The 20,607-nt window shown below is 51.4% G+C and overlaps 1 protein-coding gene and 1 long non-coding RNA gene across 3 annotated transcripts in view; one reads left to right on the plus strand and one right to left on the minus strand.

The window, feature by feature from the left end:
* LOC121136189 lies at positions 1-20,405 on the plus strand. Of its 2 annotated transcripts, XR_005873311.1 has the most exons (5): positions 1-592; positions 3,153-3,483; positions 4,588-4,635; positions 14,651-14,746; positions 20,191-20,405. It is a non-coding gene; the product is annotated as an uncharacterized LOC121136189 (long non-coding RNA). The 2 variants fall into 2 exon arrangements; XR_005873310.1 differs by lacking the exons at positions 14,651-14,746; positions 20,191-20,405 and having other exon boundaries at positions 4,588-5,205.
* Positions 12,332-20,607, minus strand: part of Wfdc1 (WAP four-disulfide core domain 1) — a 19,313-nt gene continuing 11,037 nt past the window's right edge. The window contains exons 3-8 of the mRNA XM_005073088.4: positions 20,399-20,588; positions 19,019-19,102; positions 18,070-18,210; positions 15,527-15,568; positions 14,051-14,123; positions 12,332-12,609 (exon numbers count right to left, since the gene is read on the minus strand). Coding sequence (XP_005073145.1) covers positions 14,065-14,123; positions 15,527-15,568; positions 18,070-18,210; positions 19,019-19,102; positions 20,399-20,588 — 516 coding nt within the window. The 3' untranslated portion in view covers positions 12,332-12,609; positions 14,051-14,064. The remainder of the gene's footprint in view (positions 12,610-14,050; positions 14,124-15,526; positions 15,569-18,069; positions 18,211-19,018; positions 19,103-20,398; positions 20,589-20,607) is intronic.

Raw genomic sequence — 20,607 nt, forward strand, 5'->3', positions numbered from 1 at the left:
TAGAGAGGAGAGAGCCACGGTGTGCAACTGTGAGTCTCAGGGAAGAAAGCGGCTCTGAGGGAATCCGGCAAGCCGTCAGTGCCTCGCTCTGAGAGAATCCGGCAAGCCTTCAGTGCCTCGCTCTGAGAGAATCCGGCAAGCCTTCAGTGCCTCACTCTGAGAGAATCCGGCAAGCCTTCAGTGCCTCGCTCTGAGAGAATACAGCAAGCCTTCAGTGCCTCGCTCTGGGAGAATACAGCAAGCCATCAGTGCCTCGCTCTGGGAGAATACAGCAAGCCATCAGTGCCTCGCTCTGGGAGAATACAGCAAGCCATCAGTGCCTCGCTCTGAGGGAATCCGGCAAGCCTTCAGTGCCTCGCTCTGAGAGAATACAGCAAGCCTTCAGTGCCTCGCTCTGAGAGAATCCGGCAAGCCATCAGTGCCTCGCTCTGAGAGAATCCGGCAAGCCTTCAGTGCCTCGCTCTGAGAGAATACAGCAAGCCTTCAGTGCCTCGCTCTGGGAGAATACAGCAAGCCTTCAGTGCCTCGCTCTGAGAGAATCCGGCAAGCCTTCAGTGCCTCCTGGTGGGCTGAGTCCCTAGGAGAAGGAAGGGTAAGAAGGTGTTCTGTGGAGCAAGAGAGAAACTTCCAGGGCCCGTTGTGCTGCTGGTGAACGCTTGTGCAGTGGGAAATCTGTGCCCCTGCCTAACACTGCCCCACATGAGGTCTCGGGAGTCTGAGGCTCATGTAGAGAACGCTCGGGAACTTGGCTCTGTTATCTCCTGGGTCTCCTGTAGGTTGCCTCCTCTGGTTCTAAGACGGGTGCTGTGGTGGGGAACCTCTCACCTTCCTGGGGGTGTTGTTGATGGACCAAGGCAGACACTGGCATCAGCAGCAATGGGTTGGTTGGTCAGCACCTCCCCTGAACAGCCCAGCTTCTGAATCCCATCACCACAGTCCCACCAGGGGTGTGGAGGCTAGAATTTGTGGGCAGGCATGAGAATGCACAGGAAGTACGAGATGGCATGAGAATGCATGAGATGGGACACGGGGTGGTGGATGTCATGGAGCACACCCAAAATGAAGCAGATCGTGAGAAGATCAGCATGGTGACTAGGTGGGCACACTCAAGCTTCGGACACTGGGGTTGTGGTTTGCATTGTGTGAGAACATGTAGTCTGTACTCATCTCTGCTAGAGTTTAACTTACTGAACCCTTATCACTGCTGTGCAGGTCATGTTCTTAGGCCATCTCCACGGCACTGTTAGCTACATGCAAAGTGTGTTGTTGGTGGGCTGACTCTGTGAGCTGGAACTTTCTGGTCCTGTGGAGTTTTTTTTATTTGTAGCCATGTGATCTGACACGGGGTGGGGATGGGGGTTCTGAAGTTTCCTTCCCAGCTGTTCTTTTGTCCCGTCTGAGTTTGCTTTTCCCGTGTTAGTGTGTCTGGCTGGCCTCTCTCCACCTCTCTCATGCTTCATGCCTGCTTTTTGAGGTGAATGCTCTCGTCTTTCATCTTTTACTTTGATCTGGAATGAGCAGGGCTCTAGTGCAGGTGTCCCCAGTACTGACACCTGGGGCTTCTGTTTCTTTTCAATCTTTCTTCTTAGTCTTGTCACTTGGCACACTATGGCCATTCCTATAGACTCGGAGGGTTTTTTATATTTCCTTTGAGAAGTTTTGATTATTTTGTTTCTGTCTTTACCTTGGAAGATTCTAGAACCCACATTTTAAGGAATGTCCTCAGACAAAGCAACCAGCTGGGAATTCCTGAGAGGTGTAGGTTGGAGATGGCCCTGACAGCTGGGCTAGGAATAAGAGTCAAGGGCGGGGCCTGACTAGAAACATGTTGTCTTTCTTGAAATGTCTGCTCTGGACACCTTGAGCAATGAGTGAAGTCACACCAGTCAACTCCCTTCACTCTCTCCCGAGAATGCAGCTCTCAGAGCTGGCTTGACACAGTGTCAGGGCAGCTGAAATTTATCTGGTCGTAAACTGCACTCCCGGGTTTGACAATTGAGGGCTTGCTGCCCACAGGTGCGTTTCAGACATGTTTTAAGGCTGCTGTGCGGGGCTGTGGGGAAGGAGCCACAGCACAGCAGACTCCGTCCCTGTCCTCTCCTGGCGGGTGAGATGGGTTGCCAGGTTGCCTTGAACACGAGTGGTGCAGCACTAGGCAGCGAGGTAGCAGGCTGAATAACGGCTGGGTGCAGACATGTCCGGCCCTCGTGTGTCATTTTGTCAAGTAGTGACAAAGTGCCTGACAAAAGCAACTTAAGGAAGGGTTTGTTTATTTTTTACCCACAGTTCCAAGAAATACATTCGATCCTGGCCGGGGGGGGGGGGGGGGAGTCCTGGTGGCAAGATACTGAAGCAGCTGGTCACATTCTCCCCACAGCCAGGAAACAGAGAGAGAAGGATGCTGGCACTCAGCCAATTTCCCCTTTTTAGGAAGCCTAGGAACCCAGGAGCCCAGCACACAGCTTGGTGCTACCCATATTTAGGGTGGTTCTTCCCGGCTCAATTAACCTAGATGCCTCCTCAAAGACATGTTCAAAGCTTTGTTTCCATGGTGATGCTAAATCCTGTCATGTTAGCCATCACATTTGAGAGTGGGCCTTTATCTGAAATGAGGATCTTCATAGAGCACTTATCCTAGGCCTCTGGGAGTAAATTCAACCTGGGCTGACTGTTGTCCTTGTTGTGGGGTATTCCCAGGAAAGACTGCTTGGACATGGGCTTAAGCCAACAGAAAGTCTTTATCAGCCAGTTGGCGATTACACTGGGTGTGTTCAGTGCCATTGTAGTGCCAGGTTTTTTTGTTTGTTTGTTTGTCTTTTTTTTTTCAAGACAGAGTTTCTCTGTGTATCTTTGGAACCTGTCCTGGAACTCACTTTGTAGACTAGGCAGACATCGAACTCACAGAGATCCACCAGCCTCTGCCTCCTGAGTGCTGGGATGAAAGGCGTGTGCCACCATCGGCTGGTGCACTGAGCCTTTCTCGGGGTGAGCTTTTAAGCACAAAACCATGTACTGGGTGGACACGCTTCAGTTACCGAGAACAGGGAGCCGGAAGTGGAGCTGCAGATGTCAAAGGGCAGGGCTAGTCCATTTAGAGACTCTCCCGGAACTCTGCCCTTTGATGGATTAGGCCTTTGCTTTGGTTTTGGCAGGTGGTGCTGTCTGTGCTGAGCTTCGCAGCCTGAATGGCACTTCTATCATGGAGTCAGTTGTGCTAAAGTCTCCGGGCCCACTAGATCTAGGACCCTGTTACCGTTCTGGCTCCAGAACTGGTGATGCCATCAGAAGTGATGGAAAGGGAAAGAGGTGGTGAGGAAGGCAGAAGCTGAAGTGTCACCACGGCAGACCTGAGGTCACCCAAACTCGGAAGGAGCCAGAAGGATCCTGCCCCAAGCCTGCAGAGTGTGTGGTCCTGTCAGGACCAGATTTCAGACTGACTTCAGGAACTGAGAGAACAGATACCTGGGATTTTGGGCCACGCAGGTAGGTGCTGTTCCCTGTTATAGCCCAGAGCTAGAGACAAGCAGCCATGCCATGAAGAAAATATTAAAAAGAGCTGACCCAGGCTCAGAAAGACATTTCGTGTTCACTCTCGCACATAGAATGTAGCTTCTAATTATCAAAAATGAGTGTTGGTGGGTGAGAGTGGAAAGGAAAAGGGTCCATGTGACAGAGGGAGGGTGCGTGACATGGAGTGAAAGTGGACAGGAGAATACTGGGGGGTGAAATGGCATAGCAGGCGCAGGGCTGGGGAGCAGAGAGATGGGGGAGGGTATGCTAAAAAAAAGTAGGGAGATGGCTCAGCAGTTAAGAGCACTTACTCTTCCAGAGGATCCAGATCAGTTCCTAGCTCCCATGGCAGGGAGCTGACAACCACCTACAACTCCAACTTCTCACATACTTTCCTGGCCTCTGGGCATCAGGCTTGTACATGGTAGATGTGCATACATGAAGGCAAAACACGTATGCACATGAAATAAGATGACAAATCTTTATAAAAGAAAAACAAATAAGCCGGTGGCCTGGGTGGGGCCTTCATGGTTAGGAGGGAATTCGGGGACAGGGAACTGAGAGGGATTTGGGGGGAGGGTAGACTCTATGCATCAAGGGGCTCAGCCAATGTCAGAAGCAAAGGCCTGGCAGCCTGCGGCACAGCTGTGAGCCCCAGTTCCTATATTTGCTCTCAGCTGTGGTCATGCTTGCAGAATCGTCTCCAGACCTGTCCTGCTGTGACCACTCCTCCACAGCTGGGTGACACCAGTGGTCTTGCAGGGTTTTCCTTCTAGCAGGAGGGATAAGCCCCAGCCTGTGCATGGTGACACCAGGGATTCAGTGAAGGTGCCCCAAGGACTCACTGGAGCCCAAGGGGTAAACACATAGCTCAGATGCCTGGCTCCCTCCCCCTCCTCCCACAGCCATAGGCATCTTTGTTTGGTCACCAGGTCACAGCAAAGGTCATTTTCCCTGGGCTGGGGCAGGCCTGGGAACCCTTCCTTCATCATTCTTAGTAGCCACCATAATTGTTGACACCTGACACATAAATGCATCTGTCTAACAAAGGATCTTATTTTATTTTATTTTTTACAGGAAGAAGGCAGATCTTGGCTGGGAGCACTTCAAGGAAACCTCCAGAAGGTAGAGACACAGATGAAAATCTCTGAAATTTCTTTTCACACATTCTTCACAGGCCAGCGTCGTCTTGGTGTGGTAGGAATTTGTGGTTCAGTATAAATGGCTTCAGTGGGCTGGAGAGATGGCTCAGTTAGTCAGATGCTTGCTATCTATGCAAGAGTGAGGATCCAAGTTCAGATCCCTAGAACCAAGTCAAAGCATGACACAATAGTGTGCGTCTGTGATCCCAGCACCCCTACAGCAGGACAGGACACAGACACAGGGGCTTCCTAGAAGTGCCTGCATTAGCCAGCTTGCTCTATGCAGTGGTGAACAAGAGATCCTGTCACAAACAAGGTCAAGGGGAGGACTGATACCCAAGTTTGCCCTTTGATACACATGCATCCCCACTCTCACACACAAAGATGAAGATGAGGAAGAGGTAGGCAGGTAATTAAAAAAGACACTTGTCTCCAGGCATAGTGGTTGGCACATGTCTTTAGTCCCAGTACTCAGGAGGCCCAGGCAGGCCCATCTCTGTGAGTTTGAGGCTAGCCTGGTCTACAGAGCTAGTTTCAGACCAGCCAGGATCACACAGAGGAACCTTGTCTCAAAAAACCAAAAGGAAAAAGAAAAAGGAAAAGAAAAACAAAGACATTTGCCGTGGCCTCTGACTTCTGCATGCTCACGCACATGCATGTATACATAAGAACAGATCCACAAATAAAAGTGAAAATAAATGGCTGTTCTTCATGGCTCCCCTGGACTCATTTCCAAAACCTGAAGTGCTGGGAATACCTTGAGACCTGAGCCAGGATGCAGGTATCTCCCTTTAGTAACTTACCACTAGTTCTGGCCCACAGGCCCCTTTGTTACCCTCTCCATGCCAATAGCCCACATTCCAGGTTGCTGTTCAAAGGACAGCTGGCCAGTCCTGCCTTCCAGCCTTGATGTTCATGGGTTTCTCAGCCAGGCATGATCTCCCCAAGCTATTTGTGGGGGTTCCCTCTCTTTTTCCAGGACTAGGCATTAAGGTTTCCTCTCAGAGAAGCCTTCTGGGAACCCTACTGTGACTGTTCCCCCTGGTCATTGCACATCTGTTTTCTCCAGTTTGCAACATCCTCTCAGTGAGGGAGGAGGAGGCTCATGAGAACCACAGGGAATTTAAAATAATCGCAAGGCCCCTCCTGAGGTTATATAGGCAGTGGGCAATCGCTGGGGGGAGGAGACTCTTCAGTGGAGCTGCCTACAAACTGTGCCGGAGACTCCAGAGAGGTAGGGTTTTGTGAGTTGTCACCTGTGCTGGGGTGGACGTCCCAGTCTCCTGTAGGTAACCTCAGTGTGGTCACAGACTCACAGAGGGACTGCGATGGATCCCTTTCTTTAGTGTGTTACTGTCCTCTTTATCTGAGGTGAATGAAGACTCCCTGGGGAAGTCCAGCAGTGTGCACACCTCCAGCTAAATTCTGCATCTTTGGGAGTTCTGTAAGGGCAAAACAGGCGGGTCAGTGAGAAAGAAACCCTCCACAAGGGTGCCCATAACACTTTCCAGTCACAAAGGGGAAGCAGCACCTCACAGGGAGACACCTGACAGGAGCCAACCTAGCTGTCACCCTGAAGGAACAGGGGTGTCCTATGCCCTGGTAGGGCATTTGCATGAAGGAGGACACATGTCACCTTAAGGGTGTGCCTGCCTAAAAATCCAGCCGGAATCTCAGTCCTGTGGTGGTAAGTGATTCTTCTTGGAGAGTCTTCCTTTGTTGTTGTTGTTTCCTGAAACTCTGTAGACCAGGCTGGCCTTGAGTGCTGGGATTAAAGGTGCAGGACACCACTGCCCAGCTGTTGGAGAGTCTTTCCATTCACCCCAGAGAGGGCAGTAACAGACTGAAGAAGAGATTTTACACACATCCAGACTGGTGAACCATGAGAACATCAGGATCAGCCATGCCCAGCTTGGTGAGATGGTGAATGTACTGGGATTATTTCCAGAAGCATGGCAGCCTTGAAGGTAGCACACCATCAATGATTCCCACCCCAGCATGGGTGATGCACAGATGAGTTCCCATCCAGTCAGCCTTCTCCTCCTGAACACTCTAGTGTCTTGGCCAGCAAGTGGTTGTGGTCTCGAGTGAGGGTCTGATGTCCCCCTATTCCATTCTGCCAAGGGTCTCAGGAGTCTGGGTGATCACAGCTGCTCTGAGTCTGAGTCAGCAATAACCCCCTCACAGTGTTACACAATGGGGACACCAGTCCCAAAGGAAAAGTGTCCTAGAAAGTACTGGCTCATTTCTTCAAACAATGTAGCCATCAGGCATCAGGAAGAGGTTGCAGAGTATTCCAGAAGGATGGTGATGCACCCCAATGAAATGCGGCTCATGATTATGGAACCAGAGAAAATGTTTGTACCTTCTGTCATAGAGGGGGGGACAAATGGAGGGAGGCAGGGGAAGGAAGTGAGGGAGAGAGGGAGGGGGAAGGAGGGAGGGAGGGAGATTCTAAGCTCCCTTTCCAGCACCATGTCCCTGCACACCACCATGTCCATCATGATAATAATGGAAAGAACTTCTGAACTGTAAGCGCTCCAATTAAATGTTTTCCTTTATAAGAGTAGCCATGGTCACAGTATCTCTTCACAGCAACAGAACCCCTAACTAAGACAAAAAATAAACGCCAGGAAGAAACAGCATGCATGCTCATCTCCCTTCCTGAGCTCCCCTGTGCCCCCCACAGAGTGTCCCCCAGGGGCTGTCAGCTCCTTGAGAGCCAGGCAGGATCTGCCTTTCCCAATGACACCCTAGACTCTGGAAGAACATCTGGTACACAGAAGGTGCTAATATGTTGCTAGATAACCAAATGAGAGAGCTGCAGCTATCCTTAACTCAATAATTAGCCAAGGATGAAGCAGAACTTTTGAACCTCTTGCCTTTACCCCCCAGTTGCTAGGATAACAGGTGTTACCCAAGAAGCCAGTTTATGCCATGCTGGGGATTGAACCCAGGGTTTTTAGCATGGTAGGGAAGTATCCTATCAATTAAACTACATACCCAGCCCACAGAGAGACTTTTGGTCCACAATTTGGACAGTGCAGGAAGAGCAGGAACCAACAACCTGGTTTAACCAACAATTATGTCTACAGAGAGCTGAAGGATGAGGGACTTGTAGCTGGATAGTGACACCAGTGGCAACCCTGCAGAATGGAACCTGGCTCTGTGCTTAGGTTCTGATCCTCACTGTAGCTTGGCACCCCATTCTACAGCAGAGGAAATAGTATCAAACAGTGAGGGGCCCCTCCCTTTCCAAACATCATGTCCAGACCTTCTGGGAACCAGTCAGAGACAGGATCTGAGGTACAGAGTGGCTGAATAACTACCATAGCCACACAGGGGAGAGCAGAGGGCCAGTCAGATTTCATGGCTCTGATGTCTGTAGACTCTCTAACCACAACAGCTCCAGGTGGGGCCGTATCTACGAGTCCATCTGTATAACTCTCCATCCACCTGTCTGTCTGGAAAACTAGTTCAGTGACTCCTCCTGCAGGCATGGTAGGAAGCCGGGGGTCAGGGTGAGTGTGGAGATGAACCAGTGCCATCCTGATTCTTGGGTCCCTCCTTGGAAGCTCTCAATCTTTTTAGGAATGCAGGTCTGACCTGTCCCCTTAATCAGTTACTGATTCAACGTCACTGTCAAAGACCTACTGTGTACCTGGAGAGATGTGAGGGTCAGAGATGCACAAACTTTCTCTTTGTCCTGGAGAAAGAAAGCCATGAAGCAAGGGTCACAGTGTCACCTTGCAGGACCTGAGAACACAGTGCCATGTTGTTCTACCTGGGAGACCCAAGAAATGGGTCTAATGACCTTGGAGGGGTCTTGTTGGGGGAGTGCAGATGCCCTAGGGAGGGACTGTTACATAATAGCTAAAGCTCTTGGTTGGACCAGAACAAGGGCAAGCAATCAACAAGCTTTCTCTTGGCCTGCTCTGGAGGAAACACCTACAGAGATGGCTCCCTTCCCCAGCAAACGATAAGCATCACAGCCTCCACGTGACAGCAGGCCTGAGCTCTGGCCCCAGAGAGACTCCTGGAGTCACTGGTACCTCGGACCACACACGTTACCCTCAGTCTCAGATTCTTATCTACCAAAGGGTCAATCCATATGGGGCACAGAATGTCACATAGGACCCATGATCATCCCTAATGTGGAGAGCCTGGTGCACACCACTGGGCTGCCAGGTGTGCCTGGGCAGCGAGGGGAGCCCGGGGCCTCTAGCTACATGCTGCTGTGATGGGCACAGCATCTCTTGATCCTGCAGTGCGTCGGTAGTGTTGAACCATGCTGGGAACTGGCTGGGGAGGGGACATCACTGTCCATGGTGAGATCCTCAATGGGGAGCCGTTCATGGGAGCCCACAAGTTCCAGGCTCCTCCATTAGACTTTGGACGTTATGATGGTAAATTGCGCACTGCTGTGGAAAGTTGAATCAGGGAACAAGGAGGCCTTTGTCTCCTCCCAAATCCCCTGGTGAGACTGGGCCCCTGGCACTGCACACCCCCTATTCTAGCTGCTTGTGATACCGGGCCACTTGCCCATGGCCTCACGGGGTGCTGGAGTAAAGAGAAGGTGGAAGGTAATTAAAGAGGGAACTCCACCTATGCAGCTAAGGGGAAGGCATCACCATTGGTGGGATGACAATTTTCAGTGATGTTTCGCCTTTAGTATTACCCATGCCCTGCAAGTAACCCTTCACCCATGTTCTGTAAGTATCCTACTTTGTTTTCTGCTGCTGTGATAAAACATGGACCAAAAACAACTTGTGGAGGAGAGGGCTTATTTGGCATACATTTATCCAGGTCAGAGTTCGTTGAGAGAAGCCAAGACAGAAACTCAAGCAGGGCAGGAACCTGGAGGCAGGAGTTCCAGCAGAGGCCATGGAAGTTGCTACTTACTGGCTTGTTCTTCATGACTTGTTCAACCTGCTTTCTTTAGAACCCAGAACCACCAGCCCAGGGGTAGCACTGTCTCCTAGTGGGCTGGGCCCTCCCACATAAACCATTAATCAAGAAAGTGGCCCACATCTTTGTCTATAGGCCAGTCTGATGGGCACATCTTCTCATTTGATGTTCCTTTTCCCAGATAACTCTAGTTTATGTCAAGGTGATAACAAAAGCTAAGAAAAACAGTAAACAAGGACAACAAACTCATTGGTGACCTTATTCCTTCAGCCGTTAAATACATACATACACACATATATATTTGTGTGTGTATGTATACATTTACATGTGTATACGAGTACATGTGAAATATGCTAGTAGTAAGCTTTGTTGATTTCACAGAGGGGACATTCTGACTTCTTGCTTGGAGCCTGGGTAACAGGATCAGGAGGCTTCCTGTGGCATTTTTGTGGCAGCTGGTGACTGGTGACATGCAGGCGGTGGACAGGTGCTGCATGGCTTGGTTGTGACTAGTGAAATGAGACAGTCATCCTGCCCCTCCTTTCTCTCCGTCTCCAAGACCAGCTAGGGTGGCACTCCTTCATCTGAGGGACAGGGCGTTGCCCATCTCCAGGCACCTGCTGAACCACTCTGAGTGTGACCTGGTCAGAAGCCAGAGTCTCCATGAGAAGGAGAGACAGGTGTGGGGTAGGTGTAGATTGGAGAGATGGTTGTGCCTGTCCCCAGCTACGACACTGGAAGCATGGCAGCCTGGCCACCAAGGAGCTCCATTATTGCCTGTGACTGTGGCCTGCTGGACTTTCTCTCCCTAGTTTCAGGATCCAGGGCAGGAGATTCCCAGCATGTAGTTCCAGGGAACTTCTGACAGACTTCACAGAGTCCATCTGCCAGCCTGTCCCAACCTAGAGGTTGTATTGCTTCGATTTTGTTGCTTACAAACAAGATAAATCCACTGAACAAGTCCAAACCAAGTCAAGGGAGCCAGCTACTGAGGACCCCGGAGTCCCTGCCTTGACTGCCATGTGGGTTAGAAGCCAGTCCTGGAACATGGCCAAGAGCTGTGCCCCCCACTCTCCTCTCCCTTTCTTCTTCTGCTCCCCCCAGATCTGTCTAACCCATTCTCTCCTAACCTGGGGTTATACCTTTCGCCACTGGCATTCCACTTAATCCCACAGTAGTCAGGGGGGTGTGGTTTTCATTGTTCTAAGGACTGGACAGGCCACAGAAAGCTGCACGAGGTCACATGGTGAGGACCAGGCTCTTAAGCCAGGCTCAGTCATGTGCTGTGTTTCTGCTGTCTTCAGTTACTTGGCCGGTGACCACTGGGGATGGCAGCCCCAGAGACCAATACTCAGAAACTGAGCTCAGACCTTCCCCACCTCCAGGAAGCCCTCTCCAGCTCCTCCCCCAGAGTGCGTGAGTGGCTTATCTCAGCACCGGAGGGCACGGACACAGCGCATCTCCTTGACTCTGCCAGGTTAGGTGGCTGTGCCTGTAGGAAGGAGGGTTCTGGGGACAGGGGTCATGTGACTGCCTCATCGAGCAGCACAAGAGGACCTCCCTGGGAGTCATAGATGCTGTTATCCTGCCCTGTGGCCACTGAAGGGACCTACCTGCTCTTTGCTTACACCATCCAATATACTGATCTTGTGAGAATGTTCTAGGGACAAAAAAAAGGACAGGTTTGGGGAGTTAAAGCTGGAAGAGCTGGTGGAAAACCCCCAGAGAGGACTGGGCCGAAGCCAGCAGGACCAGAGCACAAAGAGATTGTTTAATTAAGTCTGTTCCAGCAGGGAAGTCCTTGTTAAGGGACTTGGCCCAGGGGAGACCACTGGCCTGGGGCAGCTCCCAGATCACTTACTCTCCCCAGCTTCCCAGCGCCCCTCTTTGCTGTGGGGAGATGTACTGGGGCTCTGGCCTCAGGAGGCACAGCATTTCTGCACTCCTAGCTAACCACTAACGGGTAGCCTCTAGCATGGCACATTGAGGATATTTAATAGTTAAAGCCCTGACTCAGGCTTGATATGACTCAACAGAAAAGATGCTGACACCAAGCCTGACAAGTAAGGTCAATCCCCCACACATGGTGGAAGGACAGAACCCACTTCCCTGAGTTGTTTTCTGGCCTCCATGCACTGGCAGTCTGTGGGAGGCACAGAGGTTGTTGTCTGCACAGACAAGCACTAGGGGAACCTGGAATATTAAACACACAGGAATGTTCTTTCAAAGGAAGGGATGCATAACCTGTTATCCGCCCAGAAGGCCAGGAGGGGGTGTGGTTAATAGCCTGGTGACCTTTTCACTATCTGTGTGACTGAGACCACACCAGATCCTACTGCAGACTTTTCTGTTTGCTTGTCAGTCTTCAGAACCCATCTTTATGGAAGGTGTCACATGTTGTCAGTCTACAGAACTCATCTTTATGGAACATGTCACATGCAGTTTACAAAGAGTTTTGATATAGTCACATCTTTGCCTTATTGCACACCGGAGATTGAGTTAGTTATCACCAGGAAAGTTTTCACCAAATTGTGCTGTGCTTAAATATGCCTAAAATAAACTACTTGGGGTCACTCCTGAAGTGTGAGTCAACACCAGCTACTTAGTCATGTCAAAACAAATGACTTCCTTGCCTCCTAAGGATCATTGCTCTGCTGGCCCTGGTGGTGGCAGAGATCCCTGCAACAGAGGTACACACACACATAAATAAATGAAATAAAAAATTGAAAAAACAGCTGTGACTCAAGTCTGATAAAGGAATTCACCTCTACTACGTGGTGGGCAAGTTTATTTTTGGAACAATCAGGTTGGATATGTGTCCTCCACAGCCATTATCTGTAAAAGTCACCTAGAAGCTGCAGGCTCATGTGACCAGGATGCTGAGCAGGGACCCAGAGCTTGTCAGAGGTGTCCCCCAAGTTACCACACTGGGAGTTCCTGGGAGCTCGGGAACTCTGTTCTGTGGAACTGGGTGTGATGTCTGGGGCCAAATTCTTTTACTGTTTCCAAGGGTTAGCATGTGGAAAGCATGGGAAGGGTCCCTCAAAGGCTGTAAAGGAAGCAAAAGGGGAAAGGATAAATGAGTGGATTGTTGGCAGGACAAGCAGCACAGGCCATTTACATTTCCATCTGCCCTGGACCCATCAGAGCACCAGAAAGATGTGCTTCTGCAAAGATGAAACCCTCAAGCCCCTGCGAGGTCTCCATGGCCCCTGGTTAGCTGCTGACCCATCATTCCCATCATCCCCATTTTAGAGAGGAGAAAAGCGGTTTGGAGAGTTGAGTCCTTCACTTAAGGCTATCCAGTAGGGAGCTGAGATTTACAGTCGGGCCCCACTGGCCCCAGAGTCTGAACTTCTAACCATTCTCAGCTATGCTTCGAGACCATGCTGAGCCTGGGCTGGAAGGCCCTAATGAAAGCTGAAGGTCTGGATGTTACCCGACACATTCCAAGCCTGGCTCCTGACATCTGCAAACAGCAGACAGGATGGCATCAGTTTCCTCCTGTTCCACAGTCTACCGGGGATTTAGCTCAGGATACCCTGGAAGCTGGACCTGCTTCCTTATCCTCCTGCCCTGCCCCCAGAGTGCTGGATTAGAGATATCCACCACCACCACCAGGCTGCCTGCTTCCTTTTCAATGACCCCTGCGGAGCTGCAGCTGTCATGGCTGCCATTTGCTTTGTCAGCTTGCTGAAGTCTGGGTGGGTTTGAAGTTGGGGACCCTCCGGTAGTTGCTATGCTGCACCTTTGCATGTTTCAGCATGGGTGTCTTGCTGGGCGGCCCCCTAGGCAGATAGCCTCCTTTGACATCCCTGTCCCCTCAGTAGCCCCCCAGTTGTTCCTCACAGCTGAAGTGACGCACCATGGGGACCACAGTCATCACTTCTCTCCACCTGGTGCCAGCCTGTCCTCCAGCCTGCTATCCCTTCTACCCCTGGAATGAAGTTATGAGCTCAGTGTTCGTTCCCCGCCCCCTGGGGGGGGCTCCCTTATGCTCATTGGAGGCAGCTCCTGCACCCTACCCTGCTGGTTGTTCCTTGCACAGTCCCTGGTATGTCTGTGGTCTCCCTGTTGATCTACCGTTGGCTGGCTTAGACTCCCTTCTAACAGGATGTCAGCCCCACTTTGTGGGATTTGTTCCCTATGGTGTAGAGTAGAAGCTAACTGCTACTGCTGAGCAGTGGGGTTCAGTAGATACCACAGCCAGTGCTGAGCCAGAGAGTACTGGCACCACAGCAGTCAGACAGGTGCTCCCTACATATAGTACTTTCTGGAAGAATGGGGGAGATTTGTGGGGCACAGAAGGCACCACTGGCCTAGGCGTGGAGGCAGCAGAGTAGGAGGGAGACGACAGTCAGCCAGGCCTCTGGTCTAGGTTCTGTGGCTGACCTACTGGGACTTTGGAGGGATTGTGACAGTCTGATGTCGCCCTCTTGTGGCCGACATGGGGACAATGGCTGTCAAGAAACCACCTCACCTCCACTTACCTGGAGTCTTTGCTCTATTGAAAGTGCCTCTGTTGTCCCTTTCCAGGTTCTGCCACATTCTTGGAGTCACCTTCTGTAACAAGAACACAGCTTCCAGGATAGAGGTTCTGTTGGAATTTCCACCTTGGTTGCCCTGTGACCACCAGAGGTAGTCTGGAGAGATGCCTTGGCACAGACAGCATGGCAGTCTGCACCTGTATGCATCTCTCCCCTTACCTCAGCAGGGCCCCAGCCTGTGTTTCTCTGTTCCTCCTTTAGCATACTGGAGACTGAGCTCAAGGCCCCAAACACCACGGGTGCTGTGCCTTTGAGACAATCCACTCAGATCACTCACACACTGCAGCCACGGGGACAGCTGCACCTCACCCTGATCATCACACACGCCCTTCCACTGCCAATGCCTCCAAATTCCATAGGCTGAGTTTTCTTGATCCCTCCTTAGAAAGCTCTTCTAGTCTAAAGGGTCCTCATGGTATCTGGCATGTGACATCTGGAGCCCTTGTCACCAGTACCAGGAAATAACCACAGAGGCTTTGCTGAGTATTTGAATTTCCTCCCTGAGCTACTCTGGGACAGGAACTGGGTTTGTTGTGTTTACAGATGGAGCCACAGCCTCCAGCCCTGAGTGGCGAGCAGTGCCTGATAAAGACATGCTGCATGGATGGAATGGTGATGGACAGACAGGTGGACGAGTGGGTAGGTGAGCTGTGGACTCATGGCGGAGTGAGTGGGCAGGCGGATAGATGAATGATGAATGAATGAAAGAATGATAGATAAAAGAATGGATAGATAGGGTAGAAGAGTAGAAGAAAGGATAGACAGATGATGGGGAAATGGGTAGATGCATGGATGGGAAAGGAAGATCAGAGAGAGGGAGGCAAGGAAGAATGGATGGATGGGTGGAAGAATGGATAAAAGGGTGGATGGAAAGAGGTGGATGGGTGGGTGGGTGAGTAGGTAGATGGATGGATGAGAGACTGGATGGGAGGATGGTAAATTGATGGATGGATAGATGGGTGGGTGGGTAGTTGGATGGATGGGTGAGTGGATAGGAGATTGGATGGGAGAATGGGTAAACTGATGGATTGGATGGATAGATAGATGGGTGGGTGGGTGGATATAAGAATGGATAGGTAGATGAATGAGTGGATATATGTATGGATTCTCAGATAAATGAACAACCTGAAAGATGGATGAAAGCTCATCTTTTCCAATAACCTGAGTGAGGGTAGGAGAGACATAATTGTGCCATCCTCAGATTCTGACCCTAGGGTGAGGACACGGTTGCCCTGAGCCCCTCTGTGGCTCACATCTGTCCTGCCTAGCATCATAATGACAGGGCTCGGTTGTATTTCTCAAACCCAATTGACATTTTGTCCTCTAGCTCAGCCCTGGACTTTGATATTTTCTTTGTCACTTAAATGCTTGTCCCCATTCTGTGTGTCTTCGGTAGAGAAAGTGCCTTCTCCCTCTTACCTGGGTATTCCTTGTGAAGTTTCTGTCGCAGGATCTGCCTCTCTAGAAAATGAGCAGGAAGAGAAAGATTTCAGGTGCTAGTTGTTTTCCAGTTGCAGTGTTGTGAAGATATTTTGACATTATTTTGAGAGTCAAGGGGGACCTGAGACCAAAAAGTTTGGAAACTACTGCCTGGACCATAACGCCATCCTGACCTTTGACCCCAGGAGAGCTGGTAGCAGGAAAGACTATGCCTTAGAGTGGTCATGAACCCGAAATTGTGTGTTTGTGTGTGTGTGTGTGTGTGTGTGTGTGTATACGCGCGCGTGCACGCGCGCACACCTGCGCATGCCTGTGTGTGCTTGGAAGCTATAGAAGAACACTGGGTTTCCTGCTCTATCATTTTCTACCTCATTTCTTTGAACCTGGGGCTATGTTGGCAGTCAGCAATCCCCCTGATTCTGCTTGATCCACCCCAGTGGTGGATTTCACACCTGGCCACACTCAGCTTTTTTTTTTTCAGGTCCTCATGCTTTCTTGGCAAGGGCTCTTACCATTGAGCCATCTATGTAGCCCCAGCAATTAATTCTCAAATGGCCCACTTCTATGGAGAAAAAGGGAGGGAAAAGAATGTTTTAACAGTGCCGGGCCTGGAGATGGTCCCAGTAATGTTCCTGCAGCTTTTCTGTAAGCCTGAGATTACTCTGAATATGCAGCTTAAAAAAACTTGTTAGTTTTTAACTGTATCTCTCAGTTACTGTGGCATATGTGTTTATACTCTGCTAAGAGTTTTGCCCTAAAGGAAGGTGAGGGACTTCGAGATGACACCAAACTGAGATATAATTACCACCAATTATCCCTAAGTGGCAGCCCTGAGGTCAAGGCTGGGAGAATTTGCTTCCACCTGGGAGTCTGGAGGTGTTCCTGTGGGAGAGGAGGCACATGCAGCCCATGTGAGCATGTTCTGGTGTGAACACGCACAGGTGCATTCACACACAGGTGCAGTCACACACAGGTGTATGCACACACAGGTGCATTCACACACAGCTGCAAGCACACACAGAAGCTCAAGCTTCAGAACCTGCCCCTGCAGTAATTACTACATTATCACCCATTTTACAGCTAGAACAACTGAGGCTATGAAAGTCTGGTGACAACGGCAAAGCCTCCCAGGAAAGAAGCAGGCTGTGAGCTGTTCCTGAAGCTCCGAGTCTGCACTCTTGCCTCCGGTACACTTCTGCTTCAGGCTTGCTCATTGAGGGTGTGGTCTTGTTAGATCACACTTCAGGCTTGGGCATTGCTGGACTTGTTGGACTGCCTGCTCTCTAAGCTCAGCTTCCCCCAGGAAATGGACTGGGTTCAGACTCCCTAGAACTGGTCTGAACTGGTTTGATTTACACTGGTCTTAGAAATCATAGACCCAAATGAGCAAGATCCGGGGACTAGAAGGGTCTTTCTGGGGTTGGGATGCAGCTCATTCTAGGGAGTGCTGCCTCCCTACACAAAGCCATTCGCTCCATCTCCTTGGACAGAACCCAGCACAGTAGCTGATGGTGTTGACCTGTAATCCCAGCACATTAGGGCAGAAGAATGTGAAATTCAAGACCATCCTTAGCTATAGTCTGGGCCAGCCTGGGCTACATGAGACCTTGTCAGAAAGAGGCAGGGATGGGGCTTCCAATGTGTGAAGCATCCTTAGCCCAGGGACCTCACATGGACAGCATCCCTCTGTCCTGCAGCCCCAGAAGGCTGCCTGTCTTCAGGTGTTCTATATCTGCTGGTCCATCCCCTCTACCCCCTTCGTTGTGACCTGGAATCTAGGGACTGGCAGCAATAAACGGGAAGATTTGTGGAGCTATGGTGGTAACAATGTGCGGGTGTTAGCCTGGCTGTTCCTTACAGAACCCCAACTCGAAGCTTGACCCCTCTGCTCTCAGCCCATTCCACACAGACTGGAGCTTGTGATTCAGTGTTTCATCCACGACCTCCAGTGACAGTCAGCCAGCTGCCATCTGAGAAGCAAGGGTTCTCAGACAATTCAGATTCTAGGAGGTTGGGCCTCATAGATGGCTCAGCGGGGAAAGGTGCCTGCTGTGTGCCCAAGCCTGATGACCAGAGTTCAGAACCCACATAAAGATCCGGGGAGAGACTGGACTCCTCAAAGTTGTCCACAGACCACACTTGTGCCGTGGTGTGTTCCCTTGCTCTTCCCTGAACATATACACAAACACAATAGCAATAGACCTTAAAAATTCAAACTGTGTGGGGTTAAAGAAAGATCTAGAGATGGGCACACAGGATCCAGCGTTCCCCAACCCCTGTGACTGCCTGGCTCCACCCCAGAAATCTGCACATGTTCTCACCTGATCCCGTGACAACACGACATGGCTCCCATTGTACAGGGGAGGAAACTGAGGCTCAGAGAGATGAAGAGACACAGAACTGGGGTTACAGGTGGGGGCAGGACGCAGAGGGAGCAGGGAGGGGCTAAGGGACTCTGGGCAAGGCTGGAGTGACAGGCAGTGGGGCGGGGCCAGGGCTGAGTTTGGAGCAGCAGCACTCACCTGCTTGTGGCCGCTGCTTGACACACTGCCCGTGGTTGGGTATGCCCTGGGCTGGGTCCCCTGGGCGCAGGATGTGGCACTCATAGCCTGAGGGACAGAGTAGTGGCTCTGCCCCATCCTCCGTGGTGCTGCATGCCTCTGCTGTGGAGGGACACAGGCCAGGTCTCAGGTGGCAGATCTGGGGAGCAGACAGTGTACCCTATCCAGAAAGGCCAATTTCTAGCCCCACCCAGATACCAGCACATGCCTGTGCCTCTCACACAGTGCACACATGTACACTCAGATACCAGGAGGCCATGTTTGTACATACATGTGCACCCAGAGAGGCTACTTCCCACCTGCTTGCAGACTGCAGGCTGAATCTATGCCTTGCACACAGACACTCTGAGAGACCACTACCCACCAGCACCCAGTGCACACATACACAGTCATGGTATCCTAAACATACCATCAACCAAAGAGCAACATGTGAATACATGCACACTGACACACCCTGAAACAGACATGCACAGCTACAGCCACATGTGTAAGTACAACATACCTACAATCAACACATATATACACATGTGTTTATACACAGGCACACCCACATTCAGTCACATACACGAGAACATAGGTGGCATACCCTGATGGACATGGTCCACATGAGGGAATGCAAAGCCACAGGCCCTTCCTCTATAAACCCGTGGCCCTCAGGCCCATATGTGGTTCCTAAGAAACTGCCCTCCATGCCATCCACACGAGCCTGTCTGCATAGGTGGCAATGAGGCCACCCGGTCCCAGACCCCCTTCCTTCTCATTCTCTACTGAGATGGAGGCCCATTGTCAGGGAGAACCTTGCTGGTTGCTGCACAGGCCATAGACTGGGTTCCCAGCTAGCATCCTTATGTCCCATGGAAGGCCAGCGAGATGGAGCGCCAGCTCTGACTTGGGGACCCATGGCAGGTACCTTGTAACACCTCCTCAGGACCATCCAGCAGCCAGCCGTTGCCACCAAGCCATCGGGGTTTGGGCTGTACCAGCCAGTCTAGAACTGACAGAGAACTGGGTAAGATGGAGGCCTTCCTGGGGCAGTTTGATGTGACCAGCCTTGAGGGAGGGGCGTGCTACCCCACAGAAGAGGTGAGGATGGTTCCAGCACTCTGCCCTGTGGAACATGCTACCGGCCTACAGCATCCAGGCCAACCTCACCCTCCTGTCCCCCAATCCCACAGCCAAGTGCTAAGGCTGAGGGACCTGAGTGAGATGTCATCACTGTCATTATTACTAATTGATACAATCACCCCTGCTGCCAGGAAATGAATGAGTGATACATCCGTGTTCACCGAGTGCCTTGGGTGGTTCAGAGACCACGGTACTGGGATATGGAAAGGATTAGAGTAGCCCACCCTCTGTACTGTGGGGCTGACTCCAAGCGGGGGACGCTAGGTACACACGACAGTAAACCCAGACTTCTGCAGCATGTCACAGTGGCAAGAGAGCCAGGATCTGCTGGAGGAGGGGCTGTTGGCAAGGGAGCGCCTCCCAGAGGAGGGTCTAAGGGCTGTGAGGAAATGAGCCCTGTAGGCATCCAGGGAAAATGGTAGGGGCACCCAGGCTGCCTAGGAAAAAGTAGAGGAGCTGCCCAGCAGGGGACATGGTGCATTGGCCAAGGATTTTAACGAGAAGTCCTCAATCTAGATTTTATTACTATTATTTTTTAAAACATTTAGTTCAGGCAGACTTTGAACTCCTGAGGATGCCTTGAACTTCTGATCCTCCTGCCTCCACCTCCTGAATGCTGGGATTACAAGTGTGTACCACCACACCTGGTTTATACAGTGGTGGGAATCGAACCCAGGGCTTTGTGCTTGCTGGGCAAGCGCTTTAACAACTGAGCTACATTCTCACGCTGGATATAAAGTGTGTGCATGCATGCGTGCGTGCGTGTGTGTGTGTGTGTGTGTGTGTCTGTGTGTGTGTTTGTCTCTGTGTGTGTGTATGTGTGCACACGCGCGTGTGCGTGCATGTGGAGGTCAGATGACAACTTGAGTGAGTGTCATATGGGCTCCAGGGATGGAACTCAGGGCATCAGACTTGGTTGCAGGTGCTCTGACCCCTTTATCCCATGCTCTCTTACAGGTTGAGCCATCCTACAGACTGTGGAATCTTATGGTCGTGACACTGGCCCTGGAATGTGTATGTTCCATTCTGGGGGCTCCACGCACCCAGCAGGCACTGCAGAGGTGCGGCTGAAGACTCCGAGTGAGCACCCAGGCTGGGTAGTGGTAGCTCAGTTCCCTCTCTCCCTCAGGCCAGCATTAGGCCCACCTGACCCAGCTCGGCTTACCTGGTGGAGGTGGCACAGCCTCCAGGCAGGCATAGGCACAGCCATTGTAGCAGCAGCGCCTGTGTCGGGGGCACTCGGAGTCGGCCTGGCAGCGTGTGGCCTGGCAGGCACCTGGAGGCAGCGTCCGTGGGGGTGGTGGGCAGCGGTCTGCGTGGGGCTGCCTGGGGCCTGTTGGTGTACCCTCCTCAGCCTGTGGGACATATGGGAGG

Source organism: Mesocricetus auratus, unplaced genomic scaffold (genome assembly GCF_017639785.1).
Source record: "Mesocricetus auratus isolate SY011 unplaced genomic scaffold, BCM_Maur_2.0 Super-Scaffold_6723, whole genome shotgun sequence".
NCBI classification, from domain to species: Eukaryota; Metazoa; Chordata; class Mammalia; order Rodentia; family Cricetidae; genus Mesocricetus; species Mesocricetus auratus.